General features: G+C 36.5%; 2 protein-coding genes and 1 long non-coding RNA gene across 7 annotated transcripts; all 3 read left to right on the plus strand.

Annotated features, from left to right (window-relative positions):
• Nucleotides 1-11,202: 11,202 nt before the first annotated feature.
• LOC122309127 lies at nt 11,203-16,100 on the plus strand. Of its 4 annotated transcripts, XR_006242350.1 has the most exons (5): nt 11,203-11,851; nt 11,926-12,078; nt 12,684-12,912; nt 13,368-15,298; nt 15,829-16,100. It is a non-coding gene; the product is annotated as an uncharacterized LOC122309127 (long non-coding RNA). The 4 variants fall into 4 exon arrangements; XR_006242348.1 differs by having other exon boundaries at nt 12,684-15,298; XR_006242349.1 differs by having other exon boundaries at nt 11,203-11,828; nt 12,684-15,298.
• A 1,400-nt stretch (nt 16,101-17,500) lies between these two features.
• Nucleotides 17,501-19,494, plus strand: LOC122311079 (myb family transcription factor PHL8-like). 2 transcript variants are annotated; one of them, XM_043125442.1, is made up of 6 exons: nt 17,501-17,939; nt 18,013-18,089; nt 18,189-18,246; nt 18,331-18,406; nt 18,487-18,571; nt 18,662-19,494. In XM_043125442.1, exons 1-6 carry the CDS (start codon nt 17,771-17,773, stop codon nt 19,331-19,333), a joined length of 1,137 nt encoding a protein of 378 aa, XP_042981376.1. In that variant the 5' UTR covers nt 17,501-17,770; the 3' UTR covers nt 19,334-19,494. The 2 variants fall into 2 exon arrangements, with proteins under 2 accessions (XP_042981376.1, XP_042981377.1); XM_043125443.1 differs by having other exon boundaries at nt 17,511-17,939; nt 18,502-18,571.
• Nucleotides 19,495-19,644: 150 nt separating this feature from the next.
• Nucleotides 19,645-23,830, plus strand: LOC122311078 ((R)-mandelonitrile lyase-like). Its single transcript, XM_043125441.1, has 4 exons — nt 19,645-20,019; nt 21,885-21,997; nt 22,089-22,730; nt 22,863-23,830. Exons 2-4 carry the CDS (start codon nt 21,904-21,906, stop codon nt 23,708-23,710), a joined length of 1,584 nt encoding a protein of 527 aa, XP_042981375.1. The 5' UTR covers nt 19,645-20,019; nt 21,885-21,903; the 3' UTR covers nt 23,711-23,830.
• Nucleotides 23,831-23,962: the final 132 nt, after the last annotated feature.

Consider the following 23,962-nt stretch of genomic DNA (forward strand, 5'->3'; position numbering starts at 1 on the left):
ATTCTTGGACCAAAGGCACCGGGCAACGAGATTGATGTGTATTTGCAGCCTCTTATTGATGAATTGATTGAATTATGGGAAAATGGTGTTGAGACGTATGATGCATCGAGAAAACAGGTGTTTCAATTACATGCAGCATTATTATGGACGATTAATGACTTTTCTGCATATGGAAATCTTTCAGGGTAGAGCACGAAGGGAAAATTGACATGTCCAACTTATAATGGTGACACTGACTCTTTGTGGTTGAAATATGGTCAAAAACATTGTTACATGGGTCATCATTATTTTCTATGTCCAGAACATATTTGGAGGAAGAAGAAGGCTAATTTTAATGGTAGCAATGATCACTGCACCCCACCTTCTAAATTATGTGGCCATGATCTACTGAATCAACTAAGTAATGTTGGAGATGTTTTATTGAAAAGAAAGTGAAGACCTGATGAACTTAACTGGACAAAAACAAGTATCTTTTTCCAATTACCTTATTGGTCATCATTGAAATTTCGACATAATCTTGACGTCATGCATATTGAGAAGAACATTTGTGACAACGTGTTAGGAACATTGATGATGATTCCAAGCAAAACAAAAGATTCAGTTAATGCACGTAGGGACTTGTTTAATCTTGGTATAAAGAAGGATTTACATTTACAAGAACATGGACATAAACTTGTTATGCCACCTGCGTGTTACACGTTGTACGGAGATGAGAGGAGAAGCTTTTGCGAGTGGCTACAAGCTGTGAAATTTTTCGATGGATTTGCTGCCAATATAGCTAGATGTGTTACATTAAATGGTTGTAAAATATTAGGAATGAAGAGTCATGATTGTTATATTTTCCTACAAAGACTACTTCCTGTTGCTATTGCTGGGTACCTGCGACTTGACATCCGGTTGGCTTTGACTGAACTAAGCACATTTTTTAGACAATTGTGCACGCGCACATTGTCTATAGATGTCTTGAAGCGTCTTGAGAATGATATTCCAATCATTCTTTGCAAACTTGAGATGATACTCCCACCTGCATTCTTTGATGTAATGGTGCACCTAGCTATTCATCTACCATGTGAGACATTATATGCAGGGCCTGTATAGTATAGTTGGATGTATCCATTTGAGAGGTATTTGAAAAAATTTAAGTGTTATGTCCAAAACAAGGCTCGACCCGAAGGCACAATTGCTGAGGCTTACATTCACATCGAGTGCTTGACTTTTTGTTCAATATATCTCCATGATGTAGAAACTAGATATCATAGAGAAGAACGCAATGTAGATGTTTGTGAAGGACAGCAAAGCTCAAAATTCTCAATTTTCACGCAAAAGGTTCGGCCATTGGGTGCTTCAATTCCAACTCAACTGGATAATAAAACATTTGCCAAACAGTGTTGGTATGTCCTCAACAATTGTCCTGATATTGTTGACTACCTAGAGTAAGTATTGTCTTTTAATTTCGTTAATTGTTGGCCATACTAAATTGGCCTATATTTATCCATTCTACGTACGTAGTTAACAATATTTCTTCATTTGTAATGCAGGGAGCATTACAACAAATTGAAAGACGAAGGTGTAATTAACATTGATGATATGCATGAAAATCAATTTCCGTTATGGTTTAAGAATCACATGAGTGCCTTGCCCTTGGTAATAGTCGGTGGGCCTAATAGTAGGTCCTCTTTACTCAGAATGGAGTACTTGATTATATCTAACACTATGTTAATTTTGGACAGATTAGGCAATTGCGTAGTTCAAGCCCCGATTTAGTATGCGATGATCTTTACGAGCTAGCATGTGGACCTGAACCATGGGTGTCATCATATTCTGGTTGCATTATGAATGGAACTAGGTTCTACACAAAGCAACGGGAAGAACATCGTCTTACACAAAACAGCGGTGTGCTGGTTCCTGGGGATCATCAAGGTAGGCCTATTGACTTCTTTGGAGTAGTAATTGACATTATCGAACTCAACTACCTAGGATGGCGTCATGTATATCTGTTCAAATGTGATTGGTTTGATGTATGTGATTTGAGAAGAGGAGTTCATGTTGGCGGTCACTTTACAAGTCTTGACTCAACTCGCAAATTTTACAAGGAAGACCTTTTTGTACTTGCATGCCAAGCATCCCAAGTATTTTATTTGAAAGATACGAGTTTAGGGAAAAATTGGCTCGTAGTACAGAAGTTCACCACTAGGAATGTTTATGACATCCCCAGCACAACAATTGGTGATGAGGATGATGATGACTTACCTGAGGATGAAGCATACCAAGATGAAGAATATTCTCCACCAGACCCTTTTGTACATGAAGATGATACATGCATAGATATGCCTTTGAATCGATTAGACATAGATCCGATTGTGCTTGATGAGAGGGTGATGTTAGACCAACCAATGGCAGGAATTGAGGAGGAAGAGTTTCTAAGTAACGACTCATCCTCTGATGAGAGTGATTGGAGTAGGCTCAACACATCACAGTCAAGCGAAGAGGATGGAGAAGGTCATCATGAAAGTGACATGTAATAATTAATTAAGCATGAAATGTCTCTTGCAGTTATTTTTCTTGTTTAATACAAATTAAAAATATCATTCAAATTTGCTCCAATCTATATAATTTAAGATATGTGTGTGTGTATGTCTACTCATGATACCATGCATAAGTATGTATAGGAAGATGTGTGCTGAATATATGTGAGGCCTTAACTGCATGGGTGTCGTAGTTTTAATTTGGCGGGGATATCCAACTTGGTTGGCATTGCAGTGATGTAATGCTCTGGTTGCTTCTCTTCGAGAGAGATACTCATGGTAGTTGGTCAATGCTTTCTACTCTTAATACTACCATATTTACTGAAATATGCTGTGGTAGTTGCATATAGGGCTTTAACGTAGCTTTATTATTGTATGGCTGTATATATATGTATTGAGACTACATGTGTAACTCTTTTTTATTCAATTTCCTTTACTGCAGGTGTTCATAATATGTGATAAATGCACATTAACTATTTTCTATCAATGGTGCGGAGATCACATATTATTGATTTGGCATATATTCATTAACTTTGTCTGGACTGGACATACTCTGTCTTATCTATTTACAACTAGCTAGTTGATGCCAAACAGGTGCCAATTACACAATGTTTTTCTCTTTGTTATGTATTGTCCTGATTTTCTTTCTTTCTAATTATATAAATCTACACTATATAAATTCATATAATCTGTGATTACACATCTTTCTTTGTTGCTAATTTATTTCCTTTCCTTCTTTATTTTTTTCAGGGTTGATGTGTTATTTGTCGAGGAGTGGGAATTTCGCATGCCTAATATTGCGAAACGGTGTACTACTTGGATAAGCTTTATGGATGGATGTGATCAGTCCGTGTTAATTTAGGGAGTGTAAAAACAAACCTATTAAGGCTATTTTTTTGGAATTCAGTTTTATGAACAGATTATAAGTAGTGGTGTATTTTGATCAGATTTTGTTGCTCTGCTTGAAATGATGACTCTTTTGTACATTTGAACCTCCAGATGACCTTATAGCATAAACATATATGCTGCTTTTGTAGACAATATTTTATGTATGTCAATAAGTGCTCTTATTTATCACAGAATCTGAGATGTCAAAAATCTGTTAATGTCTTGTGTGTATGCTCATTGACATTACCAAGTTTGGAGTAGCCTAATACCTGAAGTATATATAAACTATATATACTTAAAAGGTTGTTTACTTAATATGAGATAAATGGCATATTCCAGTTCAAATCAATTTCACTTAATTTATAAGTAAGCCAAATAATCTTCTGCTCACTACAAGCTTGATAACAGGTAAAAAATGGATATATCCATTTTGATTTTGAATGGATAAAAAATCTGCACACAAAATGATTTTGAATAATTGTATATACAATTATTCAAAATCATTTTGCTACAGGGTCAATGATCCAAGGTTGTCAATGAATACAGTTTTAATCAATAAATGTTCACAGGGACTATTATAAGTCGGTTGGCAATCAATCTATTGCCAGAAGTCAGCCATCTTCTATAGCTTATTGCAAATTTTTTTTGAGAATATTATTTGAGAATGTCATGGCTGATCCGTATTGTGAAGGATTGGTAAGAGGGAAAAGGAAGTTTGACATATAATATAATGGTGCTAATTTAGTATAATGAAGTTTAGTTGTTTGAAAAATTCTAAAGTTTCATTTATACCTTTTTATAGGTGGACATTCAGGCAAATGTAAGAGGTAATTCACCCTTATAAGTCCTATAATGATACAGGTGCCAATTATCTTTTTGGAGGCATATACTGACTATTTCAACCAAACTGGGGAATAATTATAGATATTATAACAATTATTAACTCCAACTATAATATATCCAAAACTCAAATAATAAAATACAACTTAAGGAGATACTATTTGTTCATTTCCAAAAAATAGACAAATGTATTCGTGTAATTCAATCATAAGATGCTCCATAGAGATATATTTTACATTCCGTGTATAACATAGTGATATAAATAATCACGCTCTTCTTTGTTGACTTGAAGATATCATGAAGAGCAAAATGCTGCGTAATGATCAATTGAATTGGATCTGCAGACAAAGCCAAGTTATAGGTGTCAATTAGTGAACAGTTTTAACACTCATTCCAGAATATATGTTGGAATGTAATTATATATATAATATCAAATGCCTCATTGGAATTAATTGGTTATATTATATTAATTAAATAAAATAAGCTTTATGGCATCCATAGGAATTGCATCATTTAGCTGGTACTTGATAGCGGCAAGAGGCATAGTTCATAGGAAGTGGGATGATGTACGCTCTGTACAAAAAGTCAGAGTACAGTAAGAAAGAATGGCCAAAAACTTGAGGGCGGGAGTGTGGAATATCTAAGCGACAAAAATTGGGGGGAAATAATAGCTATCACCTTTTTGGTCTAAAAGGTAATATGGGAAACTGAGGATGACAAATATCTCAGCTCAGAAACTTAGAATTTGGATTTATTAGAAGAGAAAGTCACTTTCTCGTAACTGGAGATTCCAGACTCGTGTTTCATACTTACTAAAAGATTTCATACTTACTAAAAGATCCAAGTAAGTATATTTCCTACAAGATACGAGTTCTACTTCTAGTATTTTGTCTTTGGTGCATTCTTGTGTTTACTACCCATTCTTCAGTTGATATTCAGCTTCATAAGTGCTTTGATTTAACTGCATTGGATAAGTTTTTTGCCATATTTATTCATAAGTTGTGTGTGATTTTTGAACTCCTTGTTCAATCTGTCAATGCTTAAGAGATATTGTGTATGCCTCAACACTTTATGGGCAGCACTGCACCCAATTCTCAACGGGTTCTTTGAGTGGGAATCTATTGTTCTATACCCATGTCTACATTGGCAAATCAAATTTCTGCAGAAAATATTTTCACGTTGTCCAATATAGATTTATATATATATATATATATTGAAAGCAGGTCCAAGGACGACAGAAATCCCAACGTTTGATCCAAAATGGGGATTGCTGCATATACTATATTTTCATCAAACATTGAACAGAGGAAAGGAAAGTTTGGGACCATGAGTGAAAGGGTGGTACATAAAATACAAATATTTGCAGTCACAAAAAATATTTCCCCTGTAAAGTTTGACATCTTCTCTACACCCACAAACCAAACAAGGTCTACTAGTTCCCATAAATAAGGGATGATCAATACAAATGTCAAATTGCATGGCTGTATGCTAATAGGCTCAATGTGTTGTTTTTAGTCATCATCCAGCTTATCACTTAGAGTAGAAAGTGCAGATTTTTAGCAGAAATCTGCTAAAAATTGATGAGTTTTAGAACAAATAGTAATATTCTCCACAAGCTCAACTTCAGTGGAGTAAGTTGCATATTAGATGTAAGAAATGTTTTGCTAACTTGATTTTTTTTTTATAAGTAAATGTTTAATACTCTGATGATAATTAAAGTTTATGTAAAATAGAGTAAAACAAGCAAATTAATTTTTCTGTTTGAAGTTTTCTGTAGGTAAACTATAATATATCAAGGATTGGTAAGATAGAAATTCATGGTGTTAATAACCCTATCCTCTAAGCATTTGACCATGATAGTTTGCATAGTCATAATTGCATATAGATTCACCATCAGTCAATTGTAAGTCTTAGTTACCATGAGAGGAACAAAAAGAGGAGGCAGTGGACATGGTCAGGTGACACAAACTCGCATACGCACAAGTCATGGCTGTACATGGAGTGGTCCAACTCTCTAGGAGCAGCCTAGTAGGTGGACACGAAGGGTTGAGCAAAGCTCAACATCAGATGACTCCACACAGCCCCCAGATATGGTGTTGGCCACTGAATTTAATGAAATAAGCAGTGGTACTCCAGATACTATGCCAGAAAATAATGGTAATTCTTTGTGGTATTTGTGGGAACAATATGTTGGGAAAATAGGTTCATATTCATTGATGTCAGAAATAGTTTCTGCAAATATTCATCCATGGTAATAGTATGGGGTAGGCTTTATACAATGTACACATACATCAATTAATTTAATTGTCACTTCTATAAATAGTAGGGAAACAAACAATGCGGAGGTGTCGTGGACCAGCTGGGTGCACTGAGTTCATGAAACTTTGTAAGCACGGTCTCATTCCGCTGCAAATTAATGATGGTGAGAGGGCACCATCATGTGAGAATGCAGTGTTCTTTACAACAAGAGTAACATGGATTATCAAACATCATGCAACCATGATTCAAAATAGTTGGGATGTTGTAGATGCACAAGAGAAAGAGGAGTTGATCAATCGTGTGCAGATATTGACCTGGTTTGGTTAATTTGGAGATTCAGTTTCAATGAATTATCTTGCTTGAAACCCGCACCACTTATATACTAACTATGGACTGTTTTGATGAATTATTCATGATGTGTTTCAGGCTGATTTCATTCTAGATTGGAGCAAAAGGAATCATCGGGAGATGGTGGAGGAGAACCTTGGGAAGAAGTTCAATGACTTCCACTACCAGCTTCATAAAATATACAAGGCTTGTGCAACACATCAGGAGGCATTGATGAAGTCAACCTCATTGGTGGAACCAGATGTATGGAAAAAGTTATGTGAGAGATGGGGGAGCGATGAATTCAAGGTAACAAGTGAAGTTAAGCCATTGTAAAAGTGCTGAATTAGCTAGTATTAGATTTGATGAAAGGAGAATTAAGATGTCATCTTGGTAGTTTCGTTCACTGACATGGATTTGTACACTATTGCAGAAAAAATCAAATAAAAATATAGCCAATAGGAAAAAGCAGCGGGTAAACCACACTGCAGGCAGAAAGTCTTTTGTGCGTTTAATACAAGAGATGGTAAGAATCTAGTGACTTGTATATTTATAAGTTGAATTGGCAATCGGTGCTAGTGGGAAATTTAAGAGGTGTGGGTAATATTTTATTTCCTCATTGAAGGGTCCAAGTGCATCAAACTTGGTGAGTTTCTATAAAGAAACTCATTGGTCAAAGAAGAAAGGGGCATGGGTCACTCCCACGACAGAATCCAACTACGTAAGTGCTCTCTAACTTACTAACTTTAAGTTAAAATGTTCCATGTTAGGAAGCCCATTTAACTTTGGTTATTTCCCCTAATTATAACTCAACAAAGTAATGTTTGTATCAGAATACAATGTGTGAGAAATTAGGGGAGATTCAGCCTGAGGAGCACACGAATGAGGCTGCAAATACAATATTCAGAGATGTGCTAGGACACAGGTCTGTTTATACAAGAGGACTTGGTGGTTCAGTTAAACCCAAGCCTAGACCATCAGCTATGTCAGCACAAATGGAGCACCTAGTCCAAGAAAATGAGAAGCATAAAAATGAGGCATTGATGTACAAGACTAAATTGGATGATATGAAAAGGGATGTAAGACAATTATTGGTTTGGCAAATGTCCTATGACCAGAGGATGAATGACTCAACATCTCAAAGAGTGTCTAATGAAGACACTCAAGGAGATGTTTAGCTGGTTGGGTTTCTAAATTGGGAGTTTTTTGTAATTTTGGTTCGAAGTATTACTAACTATTGGTGGCAGGCTCATATTTTGGATCATAGTTGTCAAGGGAAAATGGTGTAGGTTTTATCATTTGGTTATAGTTGTTGGAATGGCTTCACAACAGATTCATGGGCATATAATTGTTGGACAATGGGGTTGTGAACACTTATTATTAAAGGTTTGTCTAAGGCTTTGTAAGTATGCTTTAAAACCCCTTCCTACTATTGTGTATTATCTGCAATGGTTAAGAGAGTTTAATACTACAATAAATACTAGTGATGTTAAAATAGTCCCTGTTGAGAGAATGCTGCTTACTAAGTGAATTACAGCTTCTGCCTATTCTATTTCTGAAATGATTGTATAGGTGATTGCTAAAGGTTATATATTTAACATGACAATTGATTTTGACTATGGAATTTTTCCAAAAAGATTTGGTGTGATCGGGTGCATGATGTTTACATCTCTGTTACAGTAATGGACATTGTTAGTTTTTTCCTGACTATAATTAATCACTTTTTCTGATAAAGATGTCGGCTTGACTATGGTTCAGTACAAAAAGTTTCTCTGAGCCTCAAGAAAGTTACTTGAACAAATTAAATTGGATTTAAGCTAGAAGGTAGGACAATAACTTATTATTAGTAGATGCAGTTTTAGGCTTTCATACATAACATTCCAACATGGAACTTACAACTGGGGAATGCTTGTATACTTTGATATTTGAGCAAGATCATACTTGTGATGCCAACTAGCAGCAGTAGTTTCAACTGCTGGTCATGATGTTATAATTTAAACACAAACCTGCAAGGTTGAGAGAATATATCATAATAGGTAAAAATCAACTAACCTAGATAGTAACTCTGTAATGGAGCAGTGGTGATGGTTTAGGTATTAATTAGGAACTGTTGCTGTTTTGACAGGGGAATTTTTCTAGAATTAAGTTGGTGTGATCAGAATGCAGCCTTTGAAATAAACTCGTGGGTTTTGAATTATACAAGCATATGAGAGGACTCTGGTTCTTCTTTTTTCCTCATATTTTTTACTCGGATTAAGATGGTTCAGTACAAATTAGTTATCATTCAATGTCAAAATACTTGTATCAGAAAAACAATCTTCTCTACAAAGGCACTCCTTTCACTTGTTTGCAATAGATGCAGATTTAGGCACCCATTTGTTTACTTACACATATTTTCTTACTTTTCTAAGCTTGTGTATTATTCTCTTTGTCCAAGATACTCATCTCATGCCAGGTACAAGAACAATATCAGGTTTGATGAAGTATTTGTGATGTTAAAAACTGCAAGTTGAGAGAATGATTTTTGTGTAAATCAATTTTGTCTAGGGATTTCTGTACTGGAGTATAGGCGAATGTTTATGTTCAATATGCATGTGGAATGGTTTGGAGTAGGCTTTACACTTAAATATTGATTGTAATTGTTTTCATGTCTGTAATATGCAGGTAGCTCTCACAATCAATTCTGGTTTTCTCAACGGCAGATGAAATTTAGCATTCAGGAGAGGCCATTGAAGTGCTTTAGCAAAAGTGCGTCCACCTCCCCCCATAGCTACCACTCCTATCCCTCCTCCAACATCACTAGATCCATCCTGTGCCCTCTCTCCTAGACCCCCAGTCGCACCCACCCCTTTGATAGCCACCAGAGGGTTGCACGGCAAGGCATGAGACGTGGTCACACCCCCACAAAAATGAAAAACGAACGTAACCCTAGCAGAGGAAAAATTTCGCCCTCCATGTTAGCAGCTATATACCACACCTAACATAAGAAGGATTTGAGCCCAAATTTAAAGATAGAAAATCACAATTTGGGAAATATTTAGATTTAAAAATTGCAGTAAAAAGAGAGCTGTGATTTTATATAAGTCGCCATCCTTGCTTATCCAAAAGTACTATATTGAAAGTCTTTAAGTCTCGAAAGTCCAAACCACCTGAAAATTTAGAACGATACATATTATTCCAATTTACCTAGTGAGAAGACTTTCTTGGCCTCTTTGCCCCCACCAAAATTTAGCAATCATGCATTCAAGTTCTCTACAAAACCCTTTAGGTATCTTAAAATAGTTCATAGTGTATGTGAGAATGGTTTGAACTATAGCTTTGATAAGCACTTCACAATCTGCCTATGATAAAAATCCTTCAACCCCCTACAATTTAGCCCAAACTTTCTCCTTTATATCCAACTATCGTATTTAGATCTACCAACAAATGAGGATAAGCCAAGATACTTCGCACGATGATGGATGGATTACACATCCCAAATCTCCTTAATAGATCTATCATTCGCCAAAAGAACAAGTGGCTAACACGGGGAACTATAGCTTTGATAAGCACTTCACGATCTGCCTATGATAAAAATCCTTCAACCCCCTGCAATTTAGCCCAAACTTTCTCCTTTATATCCAACTATCGTATTTAGATCTACCAACAAATGAGGGTAAGCCAAGATACTTCGCACAATGATGGATGGATTACACATCCCAAATCTCCTTAAGAGATCTATCATTCGCCAAAAGAACAAGTGGCTAACACGGGGAGCATTATTGCATGCACTAATTCCCTTAAAAAGACCCCTAATTTCAGCTTGCTTTAACATTGAGGATAAAACCTCAGCACAGTTTGCATTAACAATTAATCACACATCTTTTGTTTCAACAGAATAAGTTTGCAAAGAGACATGGCTAGTTTGGTTATTGGAATGTACTGAAATCAATTTAGTTTAATCTAATTTTAAGCTAAGTCTAATAATAAAATACACAATTCTCAAATTACTTAAATTCATCTCAATTCAAAATCTTTTTATACATGAGACCCATAACCATTTTTTCAAATCAACACTTTTTTATACGACCTACAATCTTTTTCAATTTCTTATAAATAGTAATAAATTTATCTTAATATCTAAATATATCTAAATTTATTTTAGATAAATTTTATAAAACTTACTCAATTATCTTAATATATTACTATTCATAAAAAAATTGAACTCGATTCAGCTCGCGTCATCATCCGAGCTTAGTTAGTCAACCTTAGTCGTTAGTGCACTCAACAACCTGAAACGTCGCTTGAACTACAACCAAAAAGGGTGCGTTACACGTCAGCCTACTAGAGATCACAGTACGTCTAGGGGGATGCTGGGAACAACGAGACAACACCGGTGACCTGAAGCAAATGAAGAAATTTTCATGGGAATTTGCGTGTTTACATTGTTTTTATGATTTCTTGTGTTGCATTTTCCGAGTCAATAAAAGAAAAATGTCGGTCATTTCGTTTGAAATCACTCAACTGGCTAAGGCCTGCACGACCAAGCTGCTTTTGAAACCTTTGTCTCTCACGTGAACTCGATAATTTCCCTTGCTTCCACTTCCAGCTTGTATTTATATCGTTTTTAATCTGTCTATTCTAAGCTGTCCTCTCATCGACCTACGTGGTTGGGTTTCTCTCAATTTTTTTTTTTCCCCTCCTCCGGGCGCCAAAAAAATAAAAAATGAAAAAAGAAAAAAACAAACTGGCCTTCTGTCTTGTTTCTGCAAAGCCAGCCAAGTCTCCATTAACAGGTCCTTTTTACCAATCCTTTAATATGCGGAGATATGCCAAGAAAGCTTGAATTGTGTTTGAGTGTCTATCGTCGGTTTTTTTTTTTTTTTTGGATCTTTTTGGTGTTAGTAGTTATCGGGAAGTTTCAAGCCAGGTATATTAGTTGGAATGTTGTTACGTCAATTGGCTTGGCTTTGTTCATCTTGCTGGTTGTCATATCCGACTAAAAAGAAGGTACTGCGCAAGAAATCTGATTTGTAAGTTGCAATGAGTTGAGAACCTCCAATTTCTTTTCTTTGGTCGTGGATGATAGTAATGACATTTGTTATAGGTAATTCTGCAGAAGGAATTTGGAATTGCGAATTGGAAGTTCATACCATCTTCTGTAGTGAAATTTGGGTGTTTTCTGTTTTGTTGGTAATAACTTTGGAGGCTGAAGAAGCTTAAGAACCTCCAGAAGAAGAATTAGCATGATCGGTACCAGGTACTTAATCTATGTAAACATACGAAAATAAGTATAGCTATATGAACCGTCTTAACATTGATGAAAAAGGTCCTTAGTTCTGGACGTGAAGATCTGATTCAAGGCACATCAGGTTTTTAGTTCTGTTTGATGGGTTAGTGCCTTATATTTTCATAAAAGCCCAGAACTTGTTCTGTAGTCATTTAGTTGCTATTGTGGTTGCAAAAATGCACAAAAGGGCTTCTGTTCCCGCATATGAAGCATGAATCGTGACACAGATTCATGATAACCATTTATTGTTTAATTTCAGTCTATAGAAGCATTTATTCTTGGTGCTATGTAAGACTATGATTATTTTTGAACTTAAGAGAAGTACACAGCCGATTATTTAGGATACTTTAATCAAACTATCCTAACTAACCCCACCCCCACCCCCACTCCCACCCCAAAATATAAAGAGAGGAGTACCAATCGGCTGTCACTATTATGCGTCCTGAGATGTTCTCTAGGATGGTCCAGTTTATGAACCCTAAGAGCTTGAGTTCAAGATGAATCTTCCTAGTCTGTTTCTAACACAATCTTTGCTGATTCCCTCTGTGCTTCTGATACATAATTTTTTTTCTTAGATGGACACGTGTCCGGAGCAAAGTCCTGACTAATCCTAAGGGTGCACAGACTTTTGGCAAGAAATTTCTTGCAAGTGCACCACGGCTCTTATGGTTCTTGCCAATCCAATGGCTCCTATAAATTATTTGCGCCCAAGGATTCAAATCTTAGACTTTTGGAGGGAGGATACCACCAAGACCAAAGCTCTTACCAGTTGATCCAACTCCTAGCTAATTCTGCATGAGTGTGGTAAAAAACATATTGTATTTATTTATTTTTATCAATTATCTAAGGTGAATTTAAGTTTAAAAGTTCACCTATAGGTTAAGAAAGGCAGAGCTGAATGCCAATGAAAGTTTCCTGGAAGTAGTGAGTGGGTTATCACATTGCTGAGCTGAACATTTAGGCCTGGCTTTAGAGTCTAAGATGTTGAGATGTTGATGACTTGTAATATAGCTAATTCTGACCTGAAACTGGACTAGTTAAATGGATTCCAGTAAATGATATTGTGAACGAATGGCGAAAAAAGGCCCTCATTGATGAACTAATCATACGATTGACATAATCTCATATATGCATATATCAGATTGTGGCATATATTTTCTGGGGGAGAATTTAGCTCTATATACAATTGAAGAAAAGGGATATAATCAACTATTTCATTATCACTTGCCCTTTTTTTTTTTTCAATTTTTTCTTCCAAGAAAATAAAATTTCAGCAGTGAAGATGAACTTCAAGGCAATGATCCACGGTAAGGAGACAAAACCAAATCAAGGAAAACAAGAATGGGGCCAGATATTGGCATCCTGGAAAGACTTCAAGGGACATTCCAGACATTTCATGCACCTGAAACCAACTTTGGAAAGTAAAACTAACAACCCCATCTGTGTCGGCAGTTTTATTTACAGCATTTACCACTTTTGAATTTGAAGTCTGGTAATTAAAGTTATAAATAAGACTTGGACAGTAAGATTTCCGTATTGACTTGAGGCCGCTTCCACTTTTCTGGTGATTCCACGATCCTGTAGCTGTCCCTCTTTATGCAACTGAGCCGTGCTTTCTTTTGGATTGAGTCATATCAAGGATGAAGTAATATTTGGAGTTGTATGTAACATTTTATCAGGGACGAGTTAGTCTTGCCTGAATTATTCAAGGGAATATTTCTGCATGATTCTATTTTGTCTCCATCAATCAAGTTGTGGGGTGTTGGACAAAGATGTTGTGTTTCATTAGATTCTAGAAATGAGACATCACTTAATGGGGGAATTGACATTTACTGTCTTGGTGGAGTTGCCAATCATCTCTACCACACATAAGCCATGTGATATCTTAGATTATTGTTTACAGCTTATATAGAGTGTGGCATAAATGAAGCTTAAACCTTGCGTCATCAGATACCCATTAGACACAGATATTGGTGAAAAGTCCTACTATTGGAAAGTTGAATTACGGTCCACAAACTCTCATTGCTCAAACTTCTGCAACCATTAGACTTCATATTTCATTTCCTGGCAAATATAATATTTGGATCTTCATTGGAGGTGGTCTAGATCATTTTGAAAATTTTATTTTGCTTATGCTCGGTACAGCAAATGGTCATCAATTTGAATATAGAATGTTGGTGATCTGTGGGCCATTTCTGTTGAAGCTAGATTATGATTCTGCCTAAACTTTGAAAGGTGACATGATTCACAGAGGTTTCCCTAAGATGAAATAACATTAGTTTTTTCAATTTTGTATATAAAGCATTACTTTTTTCTTATCTTCTTTAAAAAATGGAACTCTTTTTCATACCCAGAGGAGTGGGTATTTTGCTAATGGATATTGTTGTTTACAATTATTGTAACTATCAGCTTTTTCTTTCTTCTTGTGGTTTTTCTTTTCTCTTGTTCACTTGATGTTAATAATTTCCTCTAGACTTAGGCTGGCTCCTTCCCCACAGAAGAATAATTAATAATAATGAATAAAGAAACTCCTAAGGAGATCCAAACAGTTCATTGAAGTATGACCACCCCAGGACAATGATGGGATACCCAGGTTAATGAGAGATGGGTCTAGTTCTGTAGATGATTCCATTGGTAATAGTCATGACTATAAATGCATTTATTTTGTTTTTCCTTTGTGTTCTTCCGCTTTTCCAGGCATTGACATATGGTCATTTGAATAGCATCATATGGTCTAAGTCTTTCCTTCCTAGTCTAAGATCACTTGCTCAGATTTAGATCACTTGATCAGATTTATATGGAGAAGCATATTGATTGGTGACATAATGCTTACGTCATTTTCAGTGACTGTTTGACATAAAATTTCTGCAATTAATTACCATTTCAATTATTCTTTGGTGAGATGCTGACAAGTTCCTTTTGTTTCTCTTTTCCTGATTCCTGAGGCCATATTCTTCTCATCTTCTTTCCCTGCTTTTGGATTCGTGAGATCTCATCTAATGGGTCCCCTTAAAGAATAATAATTGATGAGGCAACTTTGTTTAAATGACTTTGGATTCACTGGACCTTCTCCTACTGACCTAAAAATACCAGGGGCCATTTTGCATCATCCCAGAATCACCTTTACCTGTTATGGAATATATTAAAGTGAGAAAGTAGCTTCAAGTACAGCAGCTGGTTAAAGAGAAAGGTACTTCAATTACTCTTCCTTTCTTTTCTTGTTTTTCAAACATTCGGGCCACACACCATTAAAACTCATCAATAATTATATTCCTTTCTTTGAATGTGAACTATGAGCTTGCCACTAAGGAAAAATAGTTCATGACAGAAGATCAAGTAGATGCTTGCTCAGGAAGAGCCACACCCCGCGGGCACCCCCCCCATATAGCATTAAACTGGACCCACCTCTTGTTTGAATAACCTTACAATTTGTGTTTTTTCCGAGAAAATGGTGATGGTAACAGTTTTGATCAAGGGACTTTGTCAATCTGTGCTGCTGACTGTTATGTTTCTTGACAGTTTACTAACATGTGACCTGTCAGCCTATTTGGATAATTGTAATAACAACATACCCAAATACTCAGAAAACCATTTTTACTTGTCTTCCAGTTTTGTTCATTAATTAAAAGCGTGTCTCTCATCTAGTTTCCTGGTTAATTTCTCTTTGGTATCTAAAATTTCTGAGTTTTGAATCCTGGGAAATTTTTATCAATGCTGCAGACCCAACTGAATGTTTGGTGCTGATATGGCAACACTTGAAGATCAATCATTGGATTTTGATTCCAGTGATCAAACTCTTGAACGCAACCCAAGAAATCTGAGGATCGATCTGATGCAATTGCCTTTTTACGATTTGTTGTTGGCCATTGTGGCCTCCCTTTTTCTTTTGTTCTTTTCTTTTCTTTTCTAGGTGAAATTTTCTTTTCTCCATTTCAGCTTGGATATGGATTACAGAATTAAAGCGAAAACTCCCTTTGGGATATATTTCTTTATGGGACTTTTATGCATAGTGAGTGCTACTGATTTGCTTTCATATTTACAAGAAAAAGTTTGCAGCCCATGAATTATGTGGACTTTTTTTTTTTTTTGGTCATTTCATTATGAATCTGCTTGTCCTAGTTAGAGAAAGAACTTCAGCGACCTAGGGATATTGATCCAATGTTAGGTTGTTAGTCACAATGCTAGAACTTATCACAATATCAAAAGTATCTCCAACTCTATTTTGTAATTCAATCATACACTGCTTGTAACTAAAGTACCCAAATTTAGTAGCTTTAAAGTTAAATCAAATAGGAGTGTTACAGGGGTCGTTATAACGTCGGTAAAAGATACGTTGCATTTGCAATCTACGGGGTTCTTTACAGTAACAAATGTTTCTTTTTCAAAAACTTTATGTTCGTATTTTTGTGTATTTTTTATATATATTCTATTAATATAATTGACTGTATATTTTTTTAAATATAAAAAAACTGTTTTGATTAATTATATTAATGGAATGCATGAAAAAAAAATAAAAAGTAAAAAGTAGTATGGAGCAGTACTCTAAGTGAGTTGGAGGATATAGTTTAACATTGACTTGATAATAGAGCAGGAAGGAGTCGTCTAATAATTGAACTTCTTTTGGGGGTATCAGTGCCTCGCGTTAAAGCCAAGTCTGGGAATACTGAGTCTACTGACAGGCTGTATATAAAACTGAGGGTTAAATGAATCCAAGTCGAGCAATGAATCGTATTGACAGGCTGTATATAGAACTCAGGGGGCCAGAGATTCCCCTGTTTTAGGATAATCATAGACATACATGACTACTTGTAGTTCAATTTTCAGAAAAGAAAAATTGTGCTTGTGATAACGTGGGAGCATCACCTTCAAATTCAATAAGATGGTTGATTTGATTCTCTTTCGCTAGAGTACATATTTTGAAGAAAAAATAGAGCTAGTTAGGGTCCTAAAATCTAAGGTGAGATTCCTTGATTCCTCCATCCCTACTACGAACAAAAAGAATCAGCCAATCACACCACACTCTTCTCAGGAAAGAAAAATTAAAAATTAAAAAAGAAAAAGGGGAAAGAAAAAAAAAAAAAAGGAAAGAAATACCCAATTGGTTTTCGCTTTCAGTCACCAAAAAGAAATATCCATTACAGCAACCCCATCAAATTTATTTCTTTTGCTTCAAAGCTTCTCACAGTGCCAGGAAAGTTGCACCCATTATTCATCATGGTGGGGCTACCTAATTCAGTAGGGAATCAAGCACGAAGAGAGAGAGAGAGAGAGAAAGAGAGAGAGAGAGAGAGAGAGAGAGATTGGAAAACAGCAAGATAAAAACAAACCATACACTTTTCCCTCTTTTCTATCCTTTTAAGACTCAAATTAAACTGTGTTGCTTTCTCTGTTTTTGCTGCACCAGAGATTCTCTCCCCCTATTTCAAGTCAAAGAAAAAAGAAAAAAAAAAAATACTAGAAAAGAAAAGAAGAAAAGTTGATATGAAATGAGAAATGGGAGAAAGGAAGAACCACAGCTCATGGCATATATTCCCCCAGCATAGCCCCACTTATGTTTCCAGATATGGAGTGAGAGAGAACATAGGACAGGCCAGCAACTCCAAATTATAAAGAGAACTATAGCTGCCACATATTGACACAGAGCTAATCAAAACCCATTTTTATGTTTCAGCTTTCTGATTCTCATCTCATCCATAAAATAGAAACGGGCAATATGCAAAATCAGAACATGAATTTGGTTTTGTCCACTGATGCAAAGCCCAGGTTAAAATGGACTTCAGAACTTCATCAGAGATTTACGGAAGCAGTGGATCAACTTGGAGGGGCAGACAGTGAGTCTAGAAGCTTGTTTATCCGTTACAATATTTTGATTACACCGTTTTCTAATATCTTTTATATGACCAGAGGCAACACCAAAGAGTCTGATGAGGGTGATGGGAATTCCTGGATTGACTTTGTACCACCTAAAGAGTCATTTACAGGTACTTTCTCTTCACAATGATTCTATTAATCTTTGTTTCCCATATAACCAAAAAGGAAAGCTAAACTGTAAAACTGTATGTTTGTGTTTCCTGTTGCAGAAATATAGGCTGGGGAAAAGCCAGCAGTCAGAATCCTGCACTGACAATAAGGAAGAAGGTAACTGGAGTGCCTCCGATTAATCAATCATAGCCACTTATTTTCTTCCCATTTTGGTTTTGATCTTTCTTGTTATTGGTGCAGATCACAGGGAGATTAAGACCAACGATGGACATTTGAGTAGGGACATCAGTGACGCAACCAAAAACCAGATTAACGAGTAATAGTTAGAGATTGATGACATCGTTTGATAATTTGGATGGAAAATGATAATAACCCCGAAAGCTCCTATTGATTTAGTGTTGTGTTTCTCAGAAACTTGCAGATTGCTCAGGCCCTCCAATTGCAAATGGAAGTACAAAGGAAGCTGCATGAGCAGATTGAGGTAGGACCAATAAACCAATTCCATTACAAGTATGTTAATTTCGAGTTTATGTACCAACACATGCCGGTTATATTAGAATTCTGTTTCCAGGTGCAGAGACATCTGCAGCTGAGAATTGAAGCCCAAGGGAAGTATTTACAATCGGTACTGAAGAAAGCTCAGGAAACACTTTCTGGGTATAAATCTTCTCCTCTGGGAGTAGAACTTGCAAAAGCTGAACTCTCGCAGTTAGTCTCAATGGTCAACACTGGCTGCCCGAGCTCTTCGGTCTCAGAATTAACAGAAACAGGAGATCTGAGTCTAAAAGACGTGGGGAGGAAACAAGTTAGAGGCACGATATGCTCCATGGAAAGCTCTTTGACATCATCCGAAAGCTCGGGGAGAAAGGAAGAGAAGAGACCGATGAAGGACAGTGGTGACCCCCAAATGTCTAATACAACTGCTCTGGAACTTTCGTTAATGGATCTTCACCCAGAAGACAAGCCGAGGAGCACTGATGCAAGCAATCAAGGAAGTGGAAGGAAGAGAAGCGGAAGTGCCATTTCTGATGGTATTTGCGTAGAACAACCAGTTTCAAAAAGATCACCAACCCTCAGAGACAAAAGTGGTAATCCACTGAGAAAATCTGGATTATTGGAGCAACTAGATCTCAACAGCCACTATCAGCATGACATTGAATCAGGTCCAAAAGCAATAGACTTGAACAGCCAGGGCATAGAACTATGCAACGGTTGGAATCTTGATAGTACAGATCGGTTTTAGTCATATAGTCTACGCAGCAAACTTAATTCTTAAGAGTTAATCCTTTGTTTATAAGCTGTATATTGTTGAATGTAAGGACCCTCAAGAACTTTTGAAAGTATATTAAGTATATTCATATAAAAAGAAGGTATTATAATATATATATATATATTTTGTGGATAGATCTCTGCCTCATAATTTTATCCAAAACTTGTAGAACTGTACTATTAAAACTAGACCAACATGTTTCCTGCCATCTTGGAATAGATAGAACTATTAAGGAAGTGGCGGCATTGGCATCTTCATCTTTATTTTGGTTACATGGACTTCGCTTGACTGGAGAGAGGGACTAAGAGAATTGGATTATGCAAATACATATAAAATGGATAATTTGGTTAATAGAAGATGAAAGTCACCTGCATTGGATTATCAAAATGTAAACGAAAATGACTTTCAGCTGAAGTAAACCAGCTCTTGCGGTTATATTTGATGTTCACAACCAAAACCATTAAAAAATTATTTCTTTTAGTCCAGAAACACTCTCTCTCTTCTAGTCTTCAGCGATTTTTCCTTTCTATTCTACCAACTCTGTTTCTTCCCTCGGTTTCATTTTTGTGCCTTTTCTCTCCCGTCGTTGAAGCCCTCGTGCCTTTTCTCTCTCGTTCCCGTGGGTGAAGGAGAAGTTAGGAGATAAAGCTTGAAGTCAGGTTAGTTTTAGTTTCTTTAAATAATTATTGTGCTATTTTTTGTTGTATCTATTTTTTATATTCAATTAGTTTTGCAGGAAAAATTATTTCTGTTTCATCTGGAATTTCAAGTAAATTTTTCTAAGAAAATCTGTTCCCTGCAAGCATCATTTTTTTTAGGATACCGAACTATGGTTTTCACTACAAATCTTCTTGGTCTTCGTTTTGAGTTATAGATGAATGTCATTTTCTGTCAGAGGTATGGGATAAATCATCGTTTTGTGTTCATTCAATAGAAACAAGCTGGCTGATTTTACAGTAACTTTTTTAGACCATGTTGAGGACTGGGATGGAGAAGGCTCTGATCTTAATGACTCCTGTGATTTGAAGGGGGAGCTAAAATCGAGAAGTGAAAACAAATTCACCGATTGGGTACTTGCTTAAATGGGTGTTGGAAAGCATCAAAATTAAACTTTGATAGATCGCGGACAATGTAGTGAACTATTAGTATTAGGCCTAGAGACAAAGAGGAAGAAAAAGGCTTTGCTAGCATGTTCAGATGCAGGAAAATCATCAACTTACTCTAGAAACATCTTATGTGGGGTGAAATGGATCTTATAGCCTAGTCCAAGAACTTGGAGAATGACTTTTGTTACTTGAGGTAGTTGTACTGGGAGAATTATGCCGCGGATGTTGAACACTCCTTTAACTATGTACTGATTTTTGTGATGGGCTGAAATGTTATGAACATTAGTGATGTTATGTAAGACCAGATGTGCTGAACATTAGTGATGATAGTTTTGTGATGTGGAATTGGTTATGTGCTGTTGCATGTTTGTGGTGAATTGTAGAGCACCTGCTGCATGTTAGTGGTGAATTGTGCTGCTATGGAATTGAATATGTGCTGCTGCATGTTTGTGGTAAATTGTATAGCTTCTGTTGTGGAACTTTTATTTTAGGCAAACAATGCACAATAAAAGCAGTTGGTTAAAATTAGAAACACAATCTATGGCCAAAATCTTTTTTTGAAAAGATGTTAATATTTTATTCTTATATATTTAGTATTTGGATAATCCAATATGAGAATTGGTTTTGAATGGAATAGCCAAATGCAAAGTCGTGATATTATGAAAATTATGACTTTGCATTTACATAATCCAATGCCAATGCTCAAGTCTAAGATCCCGTCATAGAATATGCCAAAGTAACTCAATCTATCAAGAACCATAACTTAAGCTCTTTATCTTCCTCTAAAATTAAAACGGCATGAGTTGAGAAAACTAAAAGATATGCCTTTGAAAACTATTCAATTAATGATCGGAAAGGTAGAAGGTTATTTAACATCATGGCAGAGAAGTCGACGTAAATGAATAGAAGCAAAGCTCCCTAAATGCTAGCAATTTCAAAATATATATACTGCAGATGACGTTTGTGGGAATTAAAGCTACTAATGACGGTTTCAAAAATGGTCTCAAGCTTAGGTTTTGGGTGATTATAGTTTGTAAGTAAAATTCTTAAAGAATGTTTGTTGTATACCTTTTCTGTTGCTGCGCCTACATGTCTCATCTCTGTCAAATCAGTGCGAACACTAGCCAGGACAGTATCTGTAATTCTTTTTCTTACACTTGTCAAACAGACAGTGAAGTAGGGTATATTTAGGTAATTATATTATACCATAAATCCCAAGTAAAACGCTAAGATGGGTTTGTAAATCATCATAGCAGCAACATCATGCGTATGCTTTAATATGACTGAATCATTGTCCAAGCCATGCGTATGCTTTAATATCACTGAACATAAGGATCTAAATTTATGCCTTAGCACTAAGAGACTGAGTAATTATGTTGCCTGCGCACAAGGCCAATATATACTGCCCTCTAATCCAGGGATGTGAAGACACAAAATATGGAGCTTTCACGAACAACTCATGGCAACGGACTTCTCATAGCATCTGTGTTCTTACTATTTAACTTGTCCGTAGCTTCTTCACCGCCTCAAGGTATGAACTCCCCACGATTGTTTTCTTGAATTGTCAATTCATACTAGTTGACTGAGTGGATCGAGTTTGATCTCATTCTTCAACCCTGTAGAAAAAGGACTCCCGTACATGACTTCACATGTCAAAGAAGTGTCAGGCAAATATTTTGATTACATTGTTGTTGGGGGAGGCACCGCTGGCTGCTCCCTAGCTGCAACCTTGTCCGAGAGATTCTCCGTGCTATTGGTGGAACGAGGCGGCTCACCCTATGGAAATCCGTTGGTAATGGATAAGAAGTACTATGGGTTGGCGTTGATCCAAACCGATGAGTACAAATCGGTAGCACAAAGCTTCATCTCCAAGGATGGGATTATGAATCACAGAGGAAGAGTTCTTGGAGGATCATCGGCTATAAATCTTGGGTTTTATAGTAGAGCAAGTCAGAGTTTTATTGAAAAAGTTGGGTTGGATAATGAACTAGTAAGAGAAGCTTATGAATGGGTGGAATCTAGAATTGTATTTAAACCTGAGTTGACCATGTGGCAGATTGTTGTTGAGTTTGGCCTTCTTGAAGCAGGAATTCTTCCTTATAATGGTTTTAGTTTGGAACATATCGAGGGAACAAAGGTGGGTGCGACCGTCTTTGATGAATTTGGAACAAGACACACCTCAGCTGATCTTCTGAAGGCAGGAAATCCCGAAAATATAACAGTTCTTTTGAATGCAACTGTAAAGAATGTCATCTTCCATAATGGTAAGCAAGGGGGTTTATTATAAATAGTTCTTAGTATTAGGGTGCGTAAGATATCTTTATTCATCTTTTGCATTGAGTAGCAAATTTTAAATATCCCATTCTATAAGCTCACGCTTTTTTCAAATGATGTAGAAAATAGGAACGAAACCAGAGCATATGGTATAAAGTTTATCAAGAGCAACGGCTATACCGATCAAGCCCACGAAGCTTATATCAACCAAAATAATGATTCCAGTTCATGGGGAGATGTAATATTATCAGCAGGGGCTTTAGGCAGCCCCCAAATTTTATTATTAAGTGGGATTGGACCTCATGAACACCTGAGGAACTTTAGCATCCCACTTGTGCTGGACTTGAAAGGGGTTGGAGGGGCAATGAAAGACAACCCTGGCATGGCCCTCTTGGTGGACAATAAGCCACAAAACAGGCTACCAGACACCCCCCAAGTTGCAGGTATAGCAGATGACTTTAACATCATAGTTGAAGCAGGAATCGCACCTGTAAGTTTGAATGCAACGAGAATGAGAGTTTCTGCCAAAGTTGCGTTCCCAGAATCACAAGGCAAGCTCGAATTAAATGGCACAGATCCCAGGAGAAACCCTTCAGTTCAATTCAACTATCTAGCGAAGGAAAAGGACTTGCAGGAATGTGTAAAGATGAGCAAACTGCTTGAGCGAGTTGCTGGGTCTCACTCAATCGCCACGTTCGTGAGGAAGGAGAACAAAAATAACCTAACGTCTAGTGAGGAGGAGCTGAGAAAATCTTGCAAGAAAAATGTGAGGACCTTTTATCACTATCATGGCGGTTGTACAGTTGGGTCGGTTGTGGACAAGGATTACAGGGTTTATGGGGTCCAGGGATTGAGAGTAGTGGACGGCTCAACATTCCTGGAATCGCCAGGAACAAATCCAATGGCCACACTCTTAATGCTAGGAAGATACCAAGGGATCAGGATTCAAAAAGAAAGAGAAGATTCTTGAGCATTTGGTACCCAGAAAAACCGATAGGATCTCTGAAGAGCTTCTAGTTTGTATCAGATGACTGAGAACTCGAAAGTATATATTCAATGATAAAAATAAAAAGTCAGTTCATGGAATGAATCACCAACTTCATAGATTCCTGTCGCATCTAGCTGGGCTCAACCATTTGACAAATATGCTATTTAACGTTTAAGATATGTTTGATCACGGGTGGTGCTGTTTGTTCTTTCAATTGCAGTTTTAATTACAATT

The sequence above is a fragment of the Carya illinoinensis genome, chromosome 5 (genome assembly GCF_018687715.1).
Source record: "Carya illinoinensis cultivar Pawnee chromosome 5, C.illinoinensisPawnee_v1, whole genome shotgun sequence".
NCBI classification, from domain to species: Eukaryota; Viridiplantae; Streptophyta; class Magnoliopsida; order Fagales; family Juglandaceae; genus Carya; species Carya illinoinensis.

What these genes read in the sequence shown, in the direction of transcription:
- LOC122311079 (XM_043125442.1), top strand. Translation starts at nt 17,771, where the DNA reads ATGTTTCAGCTTTCTGATTCTCATCTCATCCATAAAATAGAAACGGGC. An exon ending in ACCTAAAGAGTCATTTACAG is followed by an intron (nt 18,090 to 18,188) that starts GTACTTTCTCTT and finishes TTCCTGTTGCAG; the next exon opens with AAATATAGGCTGGGGAAAAG. An exon ending in AGCTGCATGAGCAGATTGAG is followed by an intron (nt 18,572 to 18,661) that starts GTAGGACCAATA and finishes TTCTGTTTCCAG; the next exon opens with GTGCAGAGACATCTGCAGCT.
- LOC122311078 (XM_043125441.1), top strand. Translation starts at nt 21,904, where the DNA reads ATGGAGCTTTCACGAACAACTCATGGCAACGGACTTCTCATAGCATCT. An exon ending in AGCTTCTTCACCGCCTCAAG is followed by an intron (nt 21,998 to 22,088) that starts GTATGAACTCCC and finishes TCAACCCTGTAG; the next exon opens with AAAAAGGACTCCCGTACATG. An exon ending in GAATGTCATCTTCCATAATG is followed by an intron (nt 22,731 to 22,862) that starts GTAAGCAAGGGG and finishes CAAATGATGTAG; the next exon opens with AAAATAGGAACGAAACCAGA.